The sequence below is a fragment of the Dromiciops gliroides genome, chromosome 3 (assembly GCF_019393635.1).
Source record: "Dromiciops gliroides isolate mDroGli1 chromosome 3, mDroGli1.pri, whole genome shotgun sequence".
Classification (NCBI taxonomy): Eukaryota; Metazoa; Chordata; class Mammalia; order Microbiotheria; family Microbiotheriidae; genus Dromiciops; species Dromiciops gliroides.
In genome coordinates, this window is record NC_057863.1 from 188,631,999 (window position 1) to 188,655,964 (window position 23,966).

The 23,966-nt window shown below is 38.5% G+C and overlaps 1 protein-coding gene across 1 annotated transcript in view; it reads right to left on the bottom strand.

Moving 5' to 3' along the window:
• Window positions 1–15,770: 15,770 nt before the first annotated feature.
• SLC9A4 (solute carrier family 9 member A4) overlaps window positions 15,771–23,966 on the bottom strand; it is an 83,615-nt gene continuing 75,419 nt past the window's right edge. Inside the window, exon 12 of the mRNA XM_043997013.1 lies at window positions 15,771–23,149. Within this exon, the coding sequence (XP_043852948.1) occupies window positions 22,797–23,149 (353 nt within the window). The 3' untranslated portion in view covers window positions 15,771–22,796. The remainder of the gene's footprint in view (window positions 23,150–23,966) is intronic.

Sequence of the window (23,966 nt, forward strand, 5' to 3'; positions counted from 1 at the left end):
AAACACACTAAACACAAGGGCAACCTTGACTCTGGAAACAGTATACCAGTGAAACCACAAGTCAGAGTTTCACTTGCTATTAATTACTCAGGAAAGATTCTTGTAAAGAAACAAAATAAATGAAGCACTGTGGTGCTTCCTTCCTTTTAGCTGGTCCAGGTCCTTACTGATGAGGGACACCTGTCCTTTTTCTAAGCTTGTAAAGCAATGCCAGGTATTTTTGGTATCTCCTTAGTCGAAGCAAAAAACTCAAGGCAAAAATGAGATTCAGTATATGAAGAAAAATGACTAGACCCAAACATGATTATATCCATTTTAACAGATGCAGTTCACTATGAGATTGACTTGGTAATAACCATGACAATCCCTGAGATGTTAGAAGCTTCTCTGCTACTGCAACCATCATTTAATTATTTGGGGGTGGGGGTGGGGGGAGGCAGGGCAATAAGGGTTAAGTGACTTGCCCAGGGTCACACAGCTAGTAAGTGTCAAGTGTCTGAACTTGGATTTGAACTCAGGTCCTCCTGAATCCAGGGTGGTGCTTTATCCACTGCGCCACCTAGCTGCCCCCATTTGATTATCTTTTAATGCCTGATTGGCATCCCAGGTATTTAAGGGAGGTGGGAGAGAAGCACCCATCTAAGTCAATCCAACAAACATTATGAAGCACAGTTATTGTGTGTACGGCAGTCTACTAAGAGCTAGGGATACAAAGACAACAGTGGATGTAGTGGAGAAAGTCCTGGACTTGAAGGCAGAATAATCTGAGTATGAATTTTGTGTCAGACACTTACTAGCTCTATGATCTCAAGTGAGTCACTTAACTTCTGAATGTCCATTACTTTATCTATAAAATTTTAAAAAGTATATTTGTAACATTAACTTAGTGTTCTTGTGAGGACTAGTTATACATAGTACAGATGTGTTTGTGTATATATATAGCTGTATGCATATATCAATGGGCAGCTTGTTGGTACAATTGATAGTTTGCCAGACCTGGAGTCAGAAAGACCTGAATTCAAATCCAGACTCAAACATTTACTCGTGACCATGGGTAACTCATTTTACCTGGTTTGCCTCTGTTCCCTCATCTGTAAAATGAGCTGAAAAAGAAAATGGCAAATCACTCCAGTATCTTTGACAAGAAAACTCCAAATGGGGTCACAAAGAGTCAGACACTACTGAAACAGAGAACAACAACAAATATACATATACATATACATATACATATACATATACATATACATATACATATACATATGCACATACATACATAGGTAACAAGCATATACATACATACATACATGTCTATATACATATAGATGTGTGTTTTGTACCTCTGAGAAATAGCCTGATCCAGAGCAAAAGGTCAAGTAAAAGGGGTATTTCTATATTGTGATTTGGATGTCTTTTTGCATGGTTAAGAACAGGCTTTCTCTAGTCTCAGTTAATTCTAGTCCTTGAGGTACAGTAATAATTTTCTCAACTGGAATGTTAATGGGCACATTGGCAGGGGATGTAGAGAAGTATGATATAACCCCATGCTCCTCCCCACCCCCCCATCCTTACACACATGAACAAAATTTAAGGAGGAACTGGAGAACAAGTCCATGTGTACAGGTCTTAGAGGAGTGGAAAAACACCTTTGGTTTTATGTTTGTGACCTTGGACACTGAACATAGTTTTTGAAAAACAAGGAAGATTAAAAACCAAAGCCTCTCACTCTTGCTTCTTTCCTTTTTCTTCACTTTTCTCTGTCTGAGGTGAAGGCCCCTTTCATCTAGGGGTGGGAAGAACCCTGTGAGGTAACATAGCTTTGATTTCAGAGAACCTAGAATCTGAACATTAGGACCGCAGGAGAGGTAGCTGTAATTTGCTTCCTTGCATTTCAGTAATGTGCTTAATCAGATAACCCTGGCTTTTAAAGCTATCTCTATGTGCATGTTATATATATATATATATATATATATATATATATATATATATATATATATATATATATATATATATATATGTGTGTGTGTGTGTGTGTGTGTGTGTGTGTGTGTGTGTGTATGTATATCACACTATAGTGGGGGCCAGGAGGGAAGGGAGGATAGGAGAGAGAGTGACAGTCAATGAAAATTCCCTAATATTCCAGGATTTAGAAGATTAGTTTTGCAGGGGAGGGGGAGGGGGGGTGATAAAAAAAATCAGAGCCACTACTCAGAGTCAGTCCAGTCTTCAGAGAAAAACAATAGGAGGAGTAAACTTATGTGAGGTACCTGCCACTTATTCACTCAGAATCCTTCCAGCCAGCAGTGGTGATTTATTAGTTTTATCCCTAAGGCAAGGGGGGTGGGGGTGGGGAGGAAGTTTTCCACATTCAACTTTTATCTGCTTTGCAGATTTTATCAAATTTTAGTGTCCAAGGTCACAAACATAAAGTATTTATTTAGTTCAAGCCTCCAACCAGAATAAAGCCTGGTCCATTGGACACAGGTTCAAGGCTCTGCACTCTCTTTTACTTTTGTATCCTACAAGACATTCACTGGCTCTCTTTTTAAGCCCTCCATTTGCAAACAAGGAAACACACACCAAAAAGAACTTATAATTTTATATATATATATAAAAAGAGAAAATTAATCAGAAATTATGAACAGTCCTAAAGAAGAAAAGAATTCTGGAATGAATCTCTGTCATCTTGGCAGAAGAGGAAATAGGAAAGGTAATTAAAATGTGTCACCATCATTCTTAGATCTCCTGAAGAGAAACATTTGAGCAAGCTTCCCTTCAGGGTCTTGGAAGGTGGAAGCAGTGACTCATGTATCCAACCTGCCTTCAACATTCAGTCTCTCTTATCTTGATTCCATTTCCATTTCCCCTCCTTACTCCCATTCATTTGACTCCATTTAAATGAAGTACCAAGCTTCTTTCTCTCTCTTAAACTTCAAGTCAAACCACTCCTAAGTCCTGTTTCTTGTTCTACTACAGGCTTACCTGACTCAGAGGTCAACATAGTCTCAGCTTCTCCTATGATGAGAATTAAAAGAACAATGTTCATTTGGGCTATATTTCCCAAAAGCTCACACTGCTACTCTCTGAAAACCTCTTTCTGTAGAGGTCTGTCTTCGAAAGCCTGCTACCATGAATAACAAGCAAGAACATTCTAACACAACTAGGACAATTTGACCTCATAACTACCACTGAGACTTGGTGAGATCAAAAATAATAATTTGTTTTTGATATGACTCCAGAAAACTATACTTTATTCAAAAGAAATAGGAAAGTTGAAAGGGAAGGGAGAAGAATAGTAACACTGTATATTAAGAAGCTATACCATGTAATACCTCCTTGGGGTTCACTCCCCCAGCTCACACTGATATTGGCAGTTTGGATCTCCAGAGAAATACCTTTATTTCAGATTTCTAGGAGTAATCCTGTGAGTAGCTATCCTCATAAACATAAACTCATGAGCCCCCACTGGTGCACTATTCCTTCATCAATCTATAAATTCAATTAGTTCTTTTATAATTACTCGGTGGTACAGTGAATAGAGTGTTGGGTCCAGAGTGAGGAAGATATAAGTTCAAATCCAGTCTCAGATACTTATTTGCTATATGACCCTGGGCAAGTCACTTAACCCTGTTTGCCTCAGTTTTCTCATCTATAAAATGAGCTGGAGAAGGAAATGGCAAACCAATCCACTATCTTTGCCAAGAAAACCTTAAAAGGGGTCACAGAAAGTCAGACATGACTGAAAAAATTAATAAGCAGCAACAACAAGGTATTTAACCAAATGGCATTGTAAGAACAGTTGTTATAAAACATTTTCCTTAAACAATAGGGACATACTCTCACACAAATACATTCAGAATCCAAGATGGGGAAAGAGTGGGCAGGAACATAAAGTAGAATGATAGTGGGGCATTCAAGTAGGAAATACAGTGGCTAAGGCAACTCACAAGTCCAGAACAACAGATCTGAGAAGTCCTTTCTTTCTCCAGAGGGTGCTGGCAAAGTTCACTATAAATCACTGTGATGACTTTTTGTTTTGTTTTGTTTTTTGTGGGGCAATGGGGGTTAAGTGACTTGCCCAGGGTCACACAGCTAGTAAGTGTCAAGTGTCTGAGGCCGGATTTGAACTCAGGTACTCCTGAATCCAGGGCCGGTGCTTTATCCACTGCACCACCTAGCCGCCCCCTATGATGACTTTTTCAGATTTTATTTTTTTTTAATTTTTTTTTTGGAGGGGCAATGAGGGTTAAGTGACTTGCCCAAGGTCACACAGCCAGTAAGTGTCAAGTGTCTGAGGCTGGATTTGAACTCAGGTCCTCCTGAATCCAGGGCTGGTGCTTTAGATGACTTTTTATATTATTGGCCAGAACTGCATTAAGCGGTCCATTTCATGGCCATGTTTACTTCTCATGAGGTTCTGCCACTGCTGGATTGGGCCAGACAGCCATTCAAAAACTACTGATGGGTAGGGTTTGAACAGGTCACTCTGTCAGGTAGACTGCAAAGCTCTTTTTTCCCCCCAATGTCAATGGCCCTTAGCTTAGGATCAGCTTAAGCTTCTTTGATTTAAGTCTCTTTGACTTCCTAGAAGGCCAACTCTGAGTTTGTTAACTCTAGGTAGGACATGAGGTTTGCCTCTCCTTTGACATGATGAAACTTTTCATCTGTTCCTACACTACATGTTCAACACTACATGTTGGGGCAGCTAGGTGGCGCAGTGGATAGAGCACCGGCCCTGGATTCAGGAGTACCTGAGTTCAAATCTGGCCTCAGACACTTGACACTTACTAGCTGTGTGACCTTGGGCAAGTCACTTAACCCCAATTGCCTCACTAAAAAAAGAAAAAAAAAACAGAAAAAAAAAACACTACATGTTGCCTTAGGGTGGTTAGTTTTAGTTCAGCCATTTTCATCTTCCATACTCCTTTGGGAATCTTATGTAAGTAAGTAGCTAAGAACAAAGGTATGAATATAGTCTATGTCCTGGAGGCATGCTCATTTTCTTGGCTTCTTCATATGGAATTAACATATTCCTGTTTCAAATTCCAGAAAAGTTGTCTATTTTCAATCTGACTGCTTTTCCCTTTCCCTTTCAATATCTCTGTAGACCAGCAGCTTTTGCTCAGGTTTCTTTGGGGAAATCTCCTTATACTCACATGAGGAAATCCAGAAATCAGAAGGGGAAAACCCAATGAAGAATATCTAACTAAAGATCAATGGAGGCAAAAAATAAGGAGATACTGTCTTTAGAATACACTCAGAACACCTGGACAGAAAGAAGAAATAGATGATAAATCTGGGACAAGTTTAACACAGAAGTATGATTTAGTAGTGGAAAATTCCAGTAATATAGTCTTCTGATAGAACTCTATACCCAGAGCAGAGAAGCTGATCATTTCTTTGTATGTCTTAATAATTTCATTCTCCAAAAGGTAGAATAATCATAAGGAGAAATTTTATATTATGTCAGCCAATAAATATTTATTAAGCACCTACTATGTTCCAAACACTGTGCTAAAGACTGGGAATACAAAAAGAGAATAAAGATGATCCCCGTTCTCAAGGAGCTTATAATCTAATGGGGTGACAATAAGAAAATATGTACAAACAGGCTATCTACAGGATAGATAGGAAAAAAATGAGAAAGGAGGCCAAGAATTAAGAGAGGATGGGAAAGTCTTTTAGTTGGAGCTTTTAAAAAATAAGCCAGGGAAGCCAATAGATAGAAATGAGGAGGGAGAGTTTCCAGGCATGGGAAATAAATAGAGGAAAGGCCTAGAGCCAAGAGATAGAGTGTCTTATTTATGGAACATCAACTAGGCCAGTGTCACTGGTACAAAGTAAGGGGTAAGGTATAAGAAGATTGGGGGGGGGAGGGGCAGCTGGGTGGCACAGCCCTGGATTCAGGAGGACCTGAGTTCAAATCCGGCCTCAGAACTTGACACTTTCTAGTTGTGTGGCCCTGGGCAAGTCATTTAACCCTCATTGCCCTGCCCAAAAACAAACAAAAAAGTTTGGACCAGTAGGAGAGGGCTATGTATGAAGGGATTTGAATTTGATCCTGGAGGTGATAGGGAGCCACTGGAGGTTATTTAATGGGGAGATGACATGATCAACCTGGAGCTTTAGGAAAATCATTTTGGTGGCTGAATGGAGGATGAATTGGAGGGGAGAGACACTTGAGACAGACTCACCAGCAGGTTATTGCAATATTCCAAGCATGAGGTGATGATGGTGGACCAAGTGGTGGTGGTGTGAATGGAAAGAATGAAAAAAAATATTCAAGAGATATTGCAACAGATTGGATATGGGGGGTGGAGTGATTAGAGACAGTAAAGAGTCTAAGTCCTAGGTTTTGAGCTTGAGGGAATGGTAGGATGGTTGCACTTTACAGAAATAACAAAGGTAGGGGCAGAGCATTATGGGGGAAAGATAATAAGTTCCATTTTTGACTTGTGTTTTTAAAATATCTTTTGGAAGTCCAGTCTGAGACTTCTGAAAGGCAATTGGAGATGGGAGATTGAAGGTCAGTAGAGAGGGTGGGACAGGATATGTAGATTTGAGAGTCATAAACAAAGAGATGATAATTCAATGAGATAATCTAGTAAAGTAGTATTGGGGAGAAGTGAGGAGGGAACAGAACCCTGTGGGACAGCCATGGTAAGTAGGTGTGACCTGGATGAGAATCTAGTAGAGGGCACTGAGAAGGAGCAATCAGCTAAGTAGGAAGCAACTCAGGAGAGTAGTGTCCTGAAAACCTCAGAGAGAAGAATCAAAGAGGAGAGAGTGATCAGCAGTGTGAAAGGCTACAGAGAGATCAAGGAGAATGATAATTGAGAAAAGGCCATTGGTTTTGGCAACATAAAAGGTTGTGTAACAATTACAATTTTGAGAGATGTAGTTTTTAAGTTACTTAATACTGTTATTAATATATCAGTGGTTATTAATAAAAGGAGGTCAATTGGCCATCTCTCTCAGACCATGGTGGTTGGGGTTTTGGTTCATATATCCTTCCAACTGTAGGAGGTCCATCGCATAGAAATCAAATCTAATTGGTTAACATCATTCAGATATAATTGGTTGACATGATTGGAAATGGGTTATATTAAAATGAAGGATACATGACTCAGATCACTAAACTCTTGGTAAAATGACATCAGAAGAAAAATGTAATACCCATACTTAAGCTGATCAGGGCAAAATAAGTACCATCTAGTTGTGGTTTAATCTCATCAGTCTTTCTGCAATCTAGACAAAAGGATCTGTCTCCACCCAAGATTTTTTGCAAACTTGGGTTGGGTTTGACCCAGATGAACTAACAACCTTGAAGTGGGGGAGGAGAAAGGACTGGAAAGAGAGGAGATCATTGGGTCCTCCAAGATACCAATTATTAATAATTATTTCTCACAGAAGAGAATAAAAGAAGTAGAGATTCCTATTGTAGCTGACCTTTTCAAGGACTTTATCCACAAAGGGCATTTTGAGTCACATTCACTGACAAGGAAACATTGATTATTTCAGGGATGGGGGGCAATTGGTATAAATGATGGAAACTATGGGGATAAACTGACCAACACATCTTAAAGTTGCAATAGAAAATGAGAGAAAAGCTCAAGTTGTTTGACAATGCACTCTAGATTCTTGCAAAGAAAATTTCAAATGGCACAAAGAGAAGACAAAATGGATCTAATGAACTAAAATTCTACAGAGAAAATCAGTACAAGTGGATAGGAAATTATGAAGAATTAGGTTCTGAAGATCTAAAGAGAAACACTTTTGGTGAGGAGAGAAAATGGGTGTTCTCTAAAAAGAAGGATAAGGAATGCATAGGATACTGATATATGTGATACACACATACATATGTATACACACAAATATTTTATTAATAGTAAAAGAAACATTATACATTACACTAAACATAAATAATACTAAATGTTATCCAATGTTTGGCTATAATATTGAATATATGATGGATAATATTTCCATATAGATAAATATAAACAGAGATATACATATATACAAGAAATAGAAGCAAGTGTAGAAAATGGGAAATGGATAGAAAGTGAAACACAATACCATAGTCATGGTTTCAGGGGTGCTCAAACTCAGGATGGGCTGAATCTGGCTACTTTGGGGGAAAGAAGTGGATCAACAAAGGATTCTGACTGCTAGATAAGGAGAGTGGGACAATAATAATGAGCGGTGGAAAGAATGAATGCTTAGCTGCTACACTCTTCTTTCATTTATTTTTTCTACTCAGAATGATCTTTGAACAGGAAAGGACAAAAATAAAACAAAATGGCTAATAGTTAATATCCAAGATCATTAAGGAGAGAGTGAGAGAGCACCTAACTACCACTGTTGAGTCCAAGTCACTTGACCCATGTAAACAACATCCTACAGCCCTAAAAGAGCTAGCAGATGTGAACCCTTAATCACTGTCAATGATCTCTGAACAGGAACTGAGAATGAGAAAGGTAAGAAAGAATTGGAAAAAGGCAGGCGTATCAAAAAGGAAGTGAATGCAGTCTGCTAAATATAAGCCATTAAGTTTGACTTCAATTCCTGGCAAAATTCTAGAACATGTTATTAAAAGATAGTAAATATCTTGACAAGGAAGTGATGAACACAAAGAGCCAGCATTACTCCATCAAGGACAAGTCATTCTAGACTAACTACATTTTCTTTTTTGGCAGGTTTAAAAGGCTGGTAAAACAGAGGAATATTGCAAAAGTAATATGCTTAGATTTTAATGACATTTGTTAAAGTATTTCTTGTTATTCTTTTGGAAAAGATGGAAATATGTAGGCTAAATGACAGGCCAATTGTGGTGATTTGGAACTGGTAGAATGACCAAATCCAACAAGTAATTATTAATGTTTTGATGTTACCTCAGAACGAGGTCTTCAGTGGAATGATCCAGGGACCTATGCTATATGAATTTTCTATTAATGATTTGGTGAATACATAGAGAACCTGTTATAGAGAACTGGAATCAGACACTGGAAAATGTAAATTCCAATCTTATCTCAGATCCTTAGAAGCTGTGTGACCTGGTAAAGTAATTTTTACTTCTGTGGGCCTCAGTTTCCTTCTGCAAAGTAGAAGGATTTTACTCAGTGGCCTTTATGGTCCTTTCAAATGAGATATCCACGAAAGTGATTAACACAGTGTGTACCTGGCAAATACTGGGTGCTTGAAAAATGCTTATTCCTGGGACAGAGCCAAGATGGTGGAGGAAAGGCAGTAATGTCATTGAGCTCCCCATATGATCCTTCTAAATAGTTCCAAATAATACCACAGACCATTCCTAGAGCAGTAGAACCCACAAAAGGATGGGGTGAGATCATTTTCCAGGCAAAGATGGATTAGAAGGTTGGCATAAAGGTCTGTTGTTCTGGGGTGAGAGTGGAGACCAGCCCCTCAGCCACACTATGTAGATCCAGCCTCAGGCTGCTCGCAGATCCAGCCCCAGGCAGGTCACACTAGAATCAGTGGTGGCTACTTCTGGAAGTCAGGTCATGGACCAGTAAGGTGCTTGAGCAGTTGGTGGGGGGGGAGATAGAAGGGGTCTCTGCTGGCACTGAAGCAGAACTCTGTTGTGTTCCCTGTGCTTGGAACCAGGAAGCAGTCTTGAGTGGTAGTGGCCCAGGTGTGGGAGAGGCCCAGGCATGCCTCAGCTTGCAGCCACAGTGAACCAGATTTCTGTTCCTTGTTAAAGAGCAAGCAGGCCTGAGGTAACTTACAGACCAGAGCACAAGCCAGGGAAGTGCAGAATGTGCTTCTCCCCCTTGAGCCACCTAAAGCTTGGGACAGTGCATCCTGGAAGCAGTTCCCCACTTTAAGAAGGACTTAAAAGTCAAGAAATAGGCTAGGAAAATGAACAGACAGAAAAAAAAATGCAGACCATAGAAAGTTTCTTTCATGACAAGGAAGATCAAAATACACCCTCAGAAGAAGATAACAAAGTCAAAGCTCCTACATCCAAAGATTCCAAGAAAAATATGAATTGGTCTCAGGCCATAGAAGTGCTTAAAAAGGACTTTGAAGATAAAATAAAAGAGGTAGAGGAAAAAATGGAAAGAGAAATGAGAATGATGCAGGAAAGTCATGAAAAAAAGTCAACAATGGAAAAGGAGACACAAAATCTCTCTGAAGAAAATAATTGCTTAAGAATTAGGATTGAGCAAATGGAAGCTAATGACTATGAGAAATCAAGACACAAAAAGGAAATCCAAATGAATGAAAAAATAGAGAACAATGTGAAATATCAATTTAGAAAAACAACTGACCTGGAAAATAGATCCAGAAGAGATGATTTGAAAATTACTGGACTACCTGAAAACCATGATCAAAAAAAGAACGTAGACATCATCTTCCAAGAAATTGTCAGGGGAAATTGCCCTGATATTCTAGAAGGAGAAGGTAAAAGAAGAATTGAATGAATCTACCAATCACTTCCTGAAAGAGATCCCAAAATGAAAACTTCCGGCAATATTATAGCCAAATTCCAGAGCACCTAGGTCAAGGAGAAAATATTGCAAGCAGCCAGGAAGAAACAATTCAAGTACTGTTGAGCCACAGTCATGATAACACAAGATCTAATAGCTGTTACATTAATGGGACCAGAGGGCATGAATATGATATTCCAGAAGGCAAAGGAAGCTACCCAGCAAAACTGCATATAATCTTTCACGGGGGAAAATGGGACTTCAATGAAAAAGAGGACTTTCAGGCATTTGTGATGAAAAGTCCTGAACTGAATAGAAAATTTGACTTTCAAATATACGACCATAGAGAAGCATGAAGAGGTAAACAGGAAAAAAGAAATCATGAGGGATGTCAGAAGGTTAAACTGTTTATATTCTTACATGGGAAGATGATATTTCCAACTCATAAGAACTTTCTTAGTATTAGAACAGTTGAATGGAATATATTTAGACAGAAGGCACAGGTGTGAATTGAATATGAAGGGATGATATATGTAAAGTATTTATTGTTTGTTGATCAGGATTTTTTTGTATGTTTGTTTTTGAGGGGCAGTTGGGGTTGGGTGACTTGCCCAGGGTTGGGCATCTGATGGGTGTCTTATGTCTGAGGCCAGATTTGGGCTCAGGTCCTCCTGGGTTCAGGGCTGGTGCTTTGTCCACTGTGTCACCTAGCTGCCCCATGATGACATCTTTAAAATAAAATTACGTGATGAGAGAAATGGATTTGGAGAAAGGGAAATGGAGAGATGGAATGGCGTAAAATATCTTATATAAAAGAAACAAGAAAAAGCTTATGGAGTGGAGGGGAAGATGAGGGAGGAATTGGAGAGTGAGTGAACCTTACTCTCATCAGAATTGACTCAAAAAGGGAATAACATACACACTCAATGGGTATAGTAATATATCTTGCCCTGTGGGAAAGGGGAAGGGGAAGGTGATAAGGGGGGAGGGGTGAAAGAAGGGAGGGCAGATTGAGGGAGGGGCAGTGAGAAGCAAAATACTTTTGAGGAGAAATAAGGTGAAAGAAGATAGAAAATAAAGTAAATATCAAGGGGAAGGAGTAGGATGGAAGGTAACATAGTTAGCAATAGTAGCTGTGAAAAAAAAGGTTTGAAGCAAGTTTGTCTGATAGGTCTTAATTCTCAAACACATGGAGAACTGAGTCAAATTTATTAAAAAGAGAGCCATTACCTGAATGATAGATGATCAAAAGACATCAAGTTTTCAGATGAAATAATCAAAGCCACCTATAGCCATATGAAAAATGTTCTAAATCATTATTGATTGGAGAGATTTAGATCAAAACAATTCTGGGTACTACCTCACACCTATTGGATTGGATAATAGGACAGCCGAGGGAAATGACAAATGTTGTGGGGGAAAAAGGGAAAATGAGACATTAATATACTCTTGGTAAAGTTGTAAACTGATTCAAACATTCTGTCAGCAATTTAGAACTATGGCCAAAGGACTATAAAATCATGCATGTTCTTTGACCTAGCAATACCACTACTAGGTTGGTACACTAAAAGAGATTTTTTTAAAAAGTTGAATTTGAAATTGGGGTGATGCCCATCAATTGGGGAATGGCTGAACAATTTGTGGGATGAGATTAGGATGGAACACTATTGTGCTGTAATAGATGATGAGCAGGATGCTATCAGGATTTAGGAAAAACACAATCCATCTACAGAAAAAGAACTGATGGTATCTGAATACAGATTGAAGTATAATTTTTTTGTTAGTTCTAAGGCAGAAATGTTTTGCACAAATACACATCTATAACTTTTATTGAATTGCTTGAGTTCTTAAGGAGGGTTGGGGAGGGAGGGAAGAAGAGAATTTGGAACCCACTTTTAAAAAATCAATGTGAAAATTTGTTTTTACATGTCACTTGGGGAAATTCTAAATAAATAAAAAATGTTAATAAGAAAAATACTTATTCCCTTTCCTTATTTCCCTTTTAGCTCTCAAACTATCATTCTTTGACATTTTCAATGATGTGACATTTAATCAAAATCCATGTAAAATCGTCTATCAGTTGAATGAATCCATGACACAATAAGATATTAGATTGTTGGAAAAATATTTGGGGGTTTATTAGACTACAACCATGGCATCTAAAAGAAATAATCAAATCTTCCACTCTACTGTGGAGAGGTATGATTTCCACAGCAGGAATGTTGTTTCCAGTTCTGGATGGATGATACAGTTTAAGAGCAAGGGCAACTGGAATGGTAAAGGGCTTTGAGCCCAATCCACATGAGGACAGGTGAGGAGGAGGATTGTTGTCAAGCATTTGAAATGCTTTTATTTGCAAGAGGTAACCCCAAAAGGCCTCATTAGGAATAAAGGGTGATAGTTGAAAAGAAGAAAACCTAGGTTTGATGCTAATATCAAACATCTTTCTAAAGATAAAAGCTTTCTAACAATTGATATGACCCAAAAATGTAATAAGCAGCCATGTGGAGTCATAGATACTACCTCATTGGAGCCTTCAAGCAAAGTCTGGGAGACTACTTGTTGGGTTTATTGTAGGGTTGAATTAGGTGGCATCTGGGAATTTTTCCCTTTCTGAGTTTCCATGCCTCTTTCATTTATTAAATGATACCCCAATAATTTGAGATGCTGCTCCCAGTGAGCAAGTGTACTCACTTCCAAACAACCATATAATTTTCATTCAATTTATTTTCATAATACTTTAATTTAAAGGTAGGGTCACACTCCCTGCCTCTTCCTCATCTGTTCACCAAGGATTAGCTAATTAAAAAGAGCAAGACCCACAGAGCAATTACCATTCAAAAGAAAATCCAATTCAAAAAACATACAGTGCCTTCCTTGCTTACATGAGTCATCAGAGAAATAATTTTAGTAATTCCAATGAATGGACTACTTGTGCTCTCATCCACTTTCTGTATCTCCCACATATTTAGTGAAAACAGAACTTCCAAATCTCTACTGCTCCCAAGAGAGATCATTTAATCATTTTTAAAAAGAGGTCCTATGAGGAAGTATGACTACATTGTGACAGGTTGGAGTCCCTCTGTTTCCTGCTACTAAGCCTTCTGCATCAGAGAAAGGGACGTTAGTGTAAAAGCACTTTATTGTCAAGTTCTTCATTCTTCAAGACTGATTTCTGAGAATGTAAAGTAAACATCAAGATTTCATATTTTTATTTGCATTTTGTGTCACCTTGTACTAGCACTAGAGATCATAGTCCTCTTATTTTGTAATTAACTCCCATTTACATTGTGTTTTAGAGTCTACAAGGTATGTTCTTCCCAATCCCCCTGCAAGGTAGGCAATGCTGCTATTATTAGTCCTATTACAAGATAAGGAAACCAAAGCTCTGAGAATTTGTGATTTGCCTGTCATTATATAGGTAGTATTTGTAACAAGATTCCACCCCAAATGGAGTTCTTTATTCACCTTGTCACATCATCTCCCATTTCACCTGTTTAGCAGAGCTTTGATGGCTTTGCTAAGTGCCTAGCATCCTGAATATAAGCCTAGGCAATGGAAAATTTGATTTCTCCTCCATCACACTTGCTGAAGCATCCACAGAACTAGAGATCATTAAGGTCTCAGTGTGAAAGACGAAAATTTATTGAATCAATTACCAGGCACAGATGAAACAACAAAACACTTTATAATTGCAAGATTGGCTGGCATTGATACAAGTATCTTTGAGTTTCTCTAGCAATTAACAGTGACTGATGGCCTCAGAGAAAGTTTTCTTTTCTCAGAGGAAATTAGAAATAAGACAATTGACAGAGTAGAGTTGGGGGAGGGGGGGGGCTTAACTCTTTTATTTGTGTATGAAGTAAAATTACAAAATCCTTGAAGAATATTTTATGGTCTCTTAAAAAAGAAATAAATATTTTACCTTTTCTAATTTTGAGTAGGTATGAAGGCAACATTTTTAGAAAGAAAGATTTTACCCATATTTAAAATCTTACATGTTCTCATAGGCATTCTTCTCTAATATTAAAGAAATAATTTCCAGGGGAAAATTAGACTGTGAGCCCTGCATCAGCCTAGGAACCAAGGCCTCCTATCTCCAGCTTCTTTTCTCTAGGGCCTTTCCAGATGCCCAAGTTGATTTAGATGCAGGTCATTTGCCTTTGATTTCTGTGTTCCTGAGCCTTCTGAATTTCTTCAGAGGTCAGTCTTCATACCAGACCCAAGTCCCACTGATACTTCCTGACCATCCTTTCTCCTTCTGCTTGCTATAAGTCAGGCTTCCTAGGATATAACATCAATATGCCATGACTTTGGACCTCAAGGATGAGTTCATTTGATTACCTTCCTCCCTCATCAGACTTCTCCCCAACTATTGGTATTCTGCCTGAACTCATTCTTCAGTGGTTAGCATACTACTAGTGATCATACCAGATAATATAGTGATACCTCTGGCTGCTGGTATATTATGTTCATGCTTCCAATTGTCATCTCCTTTACTCCCATCTCCCTTAACTCTAATCCTCAAAGTCTCACTCCAAATCTACCTACCCCTCCACTTGGATTCTCTGGATGCCTACTCCATAATTTTAAAAAAGTATTTCATTTAATTCTTTACTTTTCCCACTCCATCCATCTTCTGGCTTTCATTGACTTCCTCCTAATGACACTAAATCCCTGAGCACCTTTTCTAGTAGTGGGTGAATTTTCATATCTCCCTGACTCACTCACTGGTCATGGTGGGAAGTTGGCATATTCCTTGATCATTGTTTCAACTTCCAGATTCTCATTCTACCATCAACAATCACTCCTTTGAGGTTCAAGTTATTCAAATTTATCATCCAGTCTAAATCCTGGTGGTTGTTGTTTCTCTACTCTCAGGTCATTCTCCTTCTCAATAACCTCAGTGCAGAATTAAGAGCCTTTCTCTCCACTCTAACTCTTGTCTTCTTACCAGGAAAATTTAACATACATATTGATACCCTCAAGTACCCTAACTTCCTAGTTCTCATTCTTCTCAATTGTGGAGAGCCTCTCATTTCCCATTGTGGAGCCTCTACTCCACTTCGGCTACACAGTTGTTTATATCTTTGATCTTACCAACACCAACAAATGTTCTACTTCCATGTTAAATTCCTTTATCTAATCATAATTATTATTCCACAGGGGAAGCTCTCTGCCTTTCAGCTCCTGTCCCTATTCATTTTTAAATAATAAACATTTTTATTTATAGTTTTCCGTTTCAATTTTTATCCCTCTTTCCTTCCCTTCCCTCTACCCTCACTGAGGCAGCAAATAATCAGAAATGGGTTATACATGTATGATTATGCAGAGTATTACCATATTTGTCATTTTATACAAGCAAACTTGATTAAAAGAAAAAAAGGAAGAAGTGAAAAATAGCATGCTTCAGTCTGTTCCATAAATATCAGTTCTTTCTTTGGAGGTCCTCACTTTTACCTCTAATGCCTCCATTTCTCAGTTCTTTCCCAGGATATCACCTTGTCACTGTTTAAACTTTTCCTCTTAGGTATCTCCATCCCTTGGTAAACCAGCTTGACTATATACTATCCTCTATCCTCAGATCCCTTGGTCCCTTGTCCTATATTACCAATCATACCTTTCAAACCACAGTGTTGAGTTATTCCTCCATATGATGCTTTCTCTCCTATTTCCATGCTGCTGAATGTAGATGGAGAAATTATGAAATGATGCTGACTGGATCTATTACAAACTTATGCTGCACAATCTCACCTAGCTCTCCCTTCAGAAAGGTGATGATGTTATACCCATCTAACTGATTTACTGTCCCACTTATCATAGTGCTGTTCCAAACACCTTTTGTCTCTCCTCAAGCCTCCCAAGGCACACCTCCTTCCAGTCTCTCTTTTTGTTTTTGTTTTTTTTGTTTTTTGGGTTTTTTTTTTTTTTGCAGGGCAATGAGGGTTAAGTGACTTGCCCAGGGTCACATAGCTAGTAAGTGTCAAGTGTCTGAGGCAGGATTTGAACTCAGGTCCTCCTGAATCCAGGGCTGGTGCTTTATCCACTGTGCCACCTACCTGCCCCCCTCCCATTCTCTCAGTTGAAGACATTGTCTCATACTTCATTGAAAAAAATCTAGGTTGTTCACTGAGACCTCCCTCTCACCCCCTTCATCTCACATCACTCAAACGTTACCCCTACTATTTCCTCCTTCACCCTTGTTACACATGAAGAGTTGAACCTTCTTCTTGAAAGGTGAACATGTACATGCACCTGTGATTCCATCCCATCTTGTTTTCTACCACAGATTGTTCCCACTATCCTTATTCTCTTTCATCTTTAATTTCTCTCTATTGGTTTCTTTCCTGCTGCTCACATATATGCCAATGTCTCCTTCATCCTTTAAAAGAACCCACCATCTCCTCTGATACTACCATCCTGGCTAGATAATGTCATAAATTTTTCATTCTTTCTCACTAAACTCTTTGAGAAAATGACTTATACTCATTGCTTGCACTTCTTTTCCTTTCTGTAATAAGCCTCCTGCAACCGGGCCTCAAGTATCATCATTCAACTGAAACAGCTCTCTCCAAAGTTATCAGTAGTCTCTTAACTGCTAAATTTAATGGCTTTTTCTTAATACTCATCCTTCTTGACACCTCTTGTAATCTGCCACTATTGATTATATCCTTCTTCTGAATACTCTCTCCTCGCTATGTTTTTATGACACTGCTCTTCTCTGGTTCTTCTCATAGTCTTATTTATTGGTTCTTCATCCATGTCATACCCACTAATCAAAGCTATACCCCATAGCTCTGATCTGGGTCCTCTATTGCTCTATTGCTGTATGCTCTCTTGCTTGGCGATTTCATCACTTCTCATGAGCTCAACTGTCTCTATGTAGATGACAGTCAGCTACCCATCCTTAAGCTCTCTCCCAAGTTCTGGTCTTGTATCACCAACCTCCTTTTAGATATCTTGGGTTAGCTGTCTCATGACCATTTCAAATCCAATATGTCCAAAAAAAATATGATTTTTCTCTCCTGACTCTATACCAAGGCTCCCCTCTTCTGAACTCCTTTATTATTGTCTAGGTACCATCATTTTGAGTCACCCAGACTCACAACTTTACTGTCATCTCTTGAACTTACTTCATATATGCCTATCTTTTTTCATATCTTGCCATTTCCACCTTCACAACATTTCTTGTATACATCCCCTTCTCTCTGCTCACTTTGTTCCTATCCTGGCCCAATCTCTCATTCCACTTCATGCTTGGACTATTGCAATATCCTTTTAGTTGGCCTCCCTGATGCAAGTCTCACTTTACTTCAATCCATCCTCTACTTAGTTGCCCAAGGTGATTTAAAAAAAATTGTAGATTATGTCACTTTACTTAATAAACTCCACTGACTCCTGATTACCTTCAGAATCAAATCCTCTGCTTGACTTTTAAAGCCCTTCATAATCTGGCCCTTTCCTAAGACCTTTCTACTCTTCTGAAACTTTGCTTATTTCCATTTACATGGTTCAAGGACATTGAGCTTCTTATTCTTTCTTATAGAGGCATTCCATCTCCTGAATCACATCTTTTCATGTCTGTCATGTCTCTAATGCTCTCCTTCCTTATAGCTGCCTCCTGGATTCTTTGGATTCTTTTAAGACCCATCTCATATCCCACCTTCTGCAGAAGACCTTTTCTACCCTCCACTGCTTGTACAAACAGTAATTTGCATGTTGTTTTCCCCATTTGAGTATGAAAGCAGAGATTGTTTTATTTTGTCTTGACCTTTCTTTGAGTCTTTAGGGATTAGCACAGTATCTGGCACATAATTCATAATAAATGCTCATTGACTGACAAAAGAATTATCTGGAGCATTGGGTTTAAAGCCCTCTGAATTTCCCCTTGCCCCAAATATGGATTTCCCCCTCTAGACCAATTGTTATGATTTTCTCCCATTCCAGGTCCTGTCAGAATCCCATCAGGTCAACTACATCCTGTCAAATGGAAGGCCAAGGTCCGTTACACAAAAATGCCACAGTAGTAAACCATAATTCAAGTTGTTCATTATGTCAATTGGCTCAGAGGTTGGGTTAGCAATGCTTAAATCTCTGACATGAGATTGAGATTGTTGTTGTTGTTGTCCTTCATTCTCAAAGAAGACCATGACATTGAGTGATGTCATGACTTGCAGTGAATTGGATTTAAGTGAGGGAGGGCTGTGCAAGGTCACCAACCTAACTCTCTCCTCCAGAGCCATCTGGGTCCAGTAGCAAGATATATATTGGGGTGACTGTTTAAGGCAACTAAGCTTAAATGACTTGCCCAGAGTCACGCAGCTACTAGGTACCTGAGGTGAGATTTGAACTCAGGTCCTCCTAACTTCAGGGCCAGTGCTCTATCCACTACACTACCTAGCTGTCCTTATGAGATTGTACTTCAGATCAGAAATATTAACTCAAATCTGTATTCATTCAATTACCCAAATCTTGAAGATGGCCAGATTGGAGAAAAAGGGATGTTTGTCTTCAGTGTTCCTACTCTCATTTTTCGGTGGCCATTCCCCCTGCACCACTCCCCCACCCACCCCATCACCATTCCCAGGTACTTGGCTTATAGAGATAGTCCTAACAGAGATGGAGGTCATTTAGCCCATCCTCATAATTTTACATATGAAGTGAACATTCATTAGATCTACTTTGGGGGTGGGGAGAGTGGGCATTAGCATTCCTAATATTTTTACAGAATCTTGTATTCTTCCTCATTGCCTACTTCTAACTTAGGAACATACTTGGTATTTTTTAGCTATTAAATTTCAAAGCACCACCCCCATCTACAGGTTCCCTTTGTTTCATTCTCACCCTTCTTCCTATTATCATATACTCATTAAAAAATCTAATACCGATGACTTATACCTTAAATGTCAATTTAGATTTTATATACTGATAAGTTTGGGGGGTTTTTTGTTTTGTTTTGCATTTTAAGCCATATTTCTATAATCATATTGGGAAATATTTTGTCCCAGTTAAAGGAAAGTCGGGTATGGGAAGGAGGGTAAACTCTCCTATTCTTATGAAATCCTGACACTACCCAAGATGGGTGGAAAACTCTTTTGGGTGGGTATGAATTATATCAGTGAAGCCAATTTTTTTTAACCCTATCAGACATGACCCTTAGCCCTTCCCAGAAGTCTAGTATAAATAAAGTTTCCTTCCTACTCTCTGAGAAAGAAAATCCTGAAGAAAGGACAATAAATCTAATTCCTAACTTTATTCCTTCAAGGTGCCTAAGGTGTGGCAATATGGCATACTGCAAAGTTATAGTAGGAGCTTGGAAGATCTGGGATAAACTCCTGGCTCTGACACATACTGATTGCGTGACCCTGGGCAAGTTACTCTAAAGTTACTGGGCAATTCTTTAAGACTCTAAATTGCAAGGTCACAACCTTCATTAACAGAGGGAGTTCTGTAATTTCCTATATCAATTAAGCCACAGTCCACTATATATTCCTATTCATTTTTTCCAGATAAAATAGAAAAGTGATGGAATTCTGAAAGAAAGAGAAAGAGAGAGAGGAAGGAAGGAAGGAAGGAAGGAAGGAAGGAAGGAAGGAAGGAAGGAAGGAAGGAAGGAAGGAAGGAAGGAAGGAAGAACTTTAGATAAATTCACACATGGTAAAGCTACTAAGTGAAATTATGGCTCTTGCTAGCCCTTTGAATTTGACAGCAAAAAGTCAACCCACTCTCCCACAATAGGCCTCTTGGTGTCACTGGCAAAGACAAACTAGAGTGGCATAAGAATACTTCTGGTCTTTTGTTTACTTCCCTGAGGAAAGGAAGAGAAAAAGAGTACATCCCATATTATCTAGCCAAGAGGGAAACCATGCTGTTGACACTGCAGATTCAGAATTGAGGGATGGGCTCTTGATGCCTGTTGGAAAAGCACATTCTGTAAAACTGATACTGAGGGAAATTACAGGAGTGCCCATTACACACTGGACCAATCCCCAGCCTGCACTGCCAACAAGGAAAGCATGAAATGGTGATTGCACTGTAGGCTGAGACAATATTGGATGATTAAACAAAGAGGCTTTTATCATTTTTTAATTTTGATTTGAATGGGTGCCATTTTTTTCCTCTGTGAACTCCTCAAGTCAACTGCAGCAATCAGTGTCTCTAAAGGGCCCCCCTTTATTTCTTGTGCTTCCTTCAATCAGCAGCTAATGGTAAAAACTGCTCTGTTAAGAGGTACCTTTATCCCTTATTCATCAGATTTCTTAGACTTGTCAGGGCTGACATTGCTTTTCTAGATGGCCAAATGCCACTACAGCAAATGTCTAAAAATGATAAGGATCTCAGTTCCGTTGTATACCCTACCTTGCTGAGATAAAATTTCCAGTTGTTTCTTGAAACTACCTAAAAAACTATACTAATATTTAAGAGTAAAAGTTTACCACAATGGCTGTATCACTGAACCAGGGGTGAGAAAGACATGCATTCAAATCCAACCTCAGATATTTTTTAGCTGTGTGAACCTCAGCAAGTCACTTGACCCCTACCTGCCTGAGTTTCCTCACTTGGAAAGTGAGGAAGATAATAGCACCTACCTTTCAGGGTTGTTGTGACGATCACATGAGATCATATTCATAAAATTCTTTGAGAACTTGAAGTACTATATAAATGCTAACCATATTGATTCCCTCTGAGTTAATCCCTGTCTACTATTTTGTGCCAATTAATACATATACACATTTGAAGATTGGCTTTCTGTGTTATTTTGGTAGAGTAAAAGAAATTTATAAATAAGTGAGACAATTCATGCTCTCATTAATTTGTCCCACCAAGTTTCTATGTGATATTGGACAGCTAATTTTTGATACCTTCTCTCTACATTAGGCTATAATCTGATAACATTTTACTACTTTCCTGTTATGGTACTATAAAGTTCAAACTTCTTTTTTTTCATTTTTTTGCAGGGTAATGAGGGTTAGGTGACTTGCCCAGGGTCACACAGGTAGTAAGTGTCAAGTGTCTGAGGCCAGATTTGAACTCAGGTCCTCCTGAATCCAGGGCCGGTGCTTTATCCCCTGTGCCACCTAGCTCCCCCAAAGTTCAACTTTGTAAGAAAGAGCTTGAGAACTCTGGACTCAATGTGCCACTCAAAACATACAAAGAGATTATTATTATTTAGTATTTATAAAAATCAAGTAAAGTTTTATAGAGATTTTTCAATAAAGCATTACTTTTCAGAACCAGTATTAGAGACATGACTAATGGCTTTTGAAAATATTTTTAATGATGAGCTGTACCACATTGCCCTGAGTTGGATGCTTTATGTAAGGCTAAATAAAAATTAATAGTGGGGCAACAAAATCATATTTCATTATCCACTGATTAAATGATGACTGACATCGATGTCCTATATCAAATTATCAGTTCCTTGGGGACAGAGACTGCTTTTAAGAGCACTGGACAGGAGTTTAGGACATCTACACTTTAGTTTTGGTTCTGTGACTAACTAGTCATTTGATCTTAGACAAATATCTTCACTTCTCCAGGCCTCAAATTCCTCATCTGTAAAATACAATTGATGGACTAGATGATCTTATGTCTTCCCAATGCCTAGCTGAGTATACCCCACAAAGACAACACTTAGTCAGTATTCTTGCTTTGATATTCAGACATTCAGCTGGAATGATAATGATATGGAAACTTCTGTTTCTTTTTGAGGTTTGTAACATAAAGTTTTGGTCACACTGTATATTACAAATTCGCTTCACAGAGACTAATCCTATGGTCTATGTATTTATTACCTGTTATTAGTATTAAGTAAATGCTACAAATTAATTACAGCTCTTTTGATTTTTGATTCTATGGATTTATCTATCCCAGAAATAGCAGACTGTATAATGAACGTTCAAGTGGAAAATACACCAGAGCACACAGTTAAAAGCTCCACATTCATATGGTACAGCACACATCACTGATTATCCTTGTACCTGAATTATCTAGCATGGATTGGAGTCTCATGCTATACCACTTCATGACAATTCTTAGTAGTTAATTGCCTTCAGAACAATTATCTTTCATCATTCATTAGTAGTTCTCCCACAAACTGTGTCAGCCAAAAATGTGGTTTAACTTGCTTAGTTAAAAGAGTTCCAAAACATGACTCTGTGGATTTTTCTGCAGATGGTTTTTCTTCTGCCTTCATAGATACCTATCTAATCTTTTCCTTAGCTTGGGAAAGCAAACCCAACATAATTGTCCTCCTCAAAACTCTGAAAACTTCTCTTTCAAAGTTCCAAGTAAAATGCAGAAGAATAACTTGCTGGAGATGAAGGCAAAGTATTATGGAGAATAATGTTATTTTCTTGGGAGCAGAGGACTATGGGATTTATGGTATTCTTTTCCATTTCTGGGTTCTGCTGTCCATCTAGGCCCCACTACCCTTGCCCCTTCCTCTTCTTCTTCTCCTGACTCATACTCTTCATCCACTGCATGAAACCGTGGCTTTGGTATCAAAGGTGGCCTTACTCTGCTTATTTGGTTTCCTCGGGCAGTACTTCTTTGACCACCCAAATTTAAAGATCTCCCCCCTCTACGCAACCTTTCCATTGGAATCATCTCTGGATGCTGTCTTCTTTCTTGAAGTGACCCTGTTCGAGTATGTGGTTTAAATGTAACAGAAGGGAAGACTGAATCACTGCTGTCATCATCTAAAGGACAAAAACAAACAAAATTTGAAAGGAGTAAGGAGCAAAGAGCAAGGTATTCATCTTGGAAGGTCAACACACCCTGATGGAATACTAAGTGGAATATTGGACTCCATTCCTGGTTCTGACACTTACATTAGGCAAGTTACTTGTGGTCTTCATCTCCAACAACTTTCTCTTCAGTATCTTTATTTCCATTTCCCAAAGGATAAAATCTAACACATTTGCAATATTTTAAATAAATATCCCAAAATTCCCAGCCCATTTTCTACCAGCCCACTCTCTCCTTTGTTGGTACATTTCTCCTACATATATTCTTATTTTCCTGGATTAGTAAATGAGTGATTATTTTCATTACCAGATTAATGCATACAAAGTACTTTGTTTCTAAAAACAATACAAACACTAGTGATGTCATAATGTTAGGAAACAATTTATTGCTCGTAGAAAAGCATCACTGAAACCCAGAAAATTAAATGTGACAGTGAAGAAAAAAGTATTAGTATGATAGTTTTAGTATGATAACATTTGTCTTTTACAGATTTCAGTTGTTTTTCAGTCATGTTCAACTATTCGAGATCCCACTTGGGGTTTTCTAGGCAAAGGTACTGAAGTATTTTGCCATTTCCTTCTCTGACTCATTTTATAAATGAGGAAATAGAGGCAAATAGGATTAAGTGATTTACACAGGATCACACAGCTAGTAAGTATCTGAGGCCGGATTTGAATTCAGCAAGATGAGTCTATCCATTCCAACACTCTATCTACTATGCCATGTAGCTATAAATAATTTAAGCTCAATTCTATGAATTTTACCATC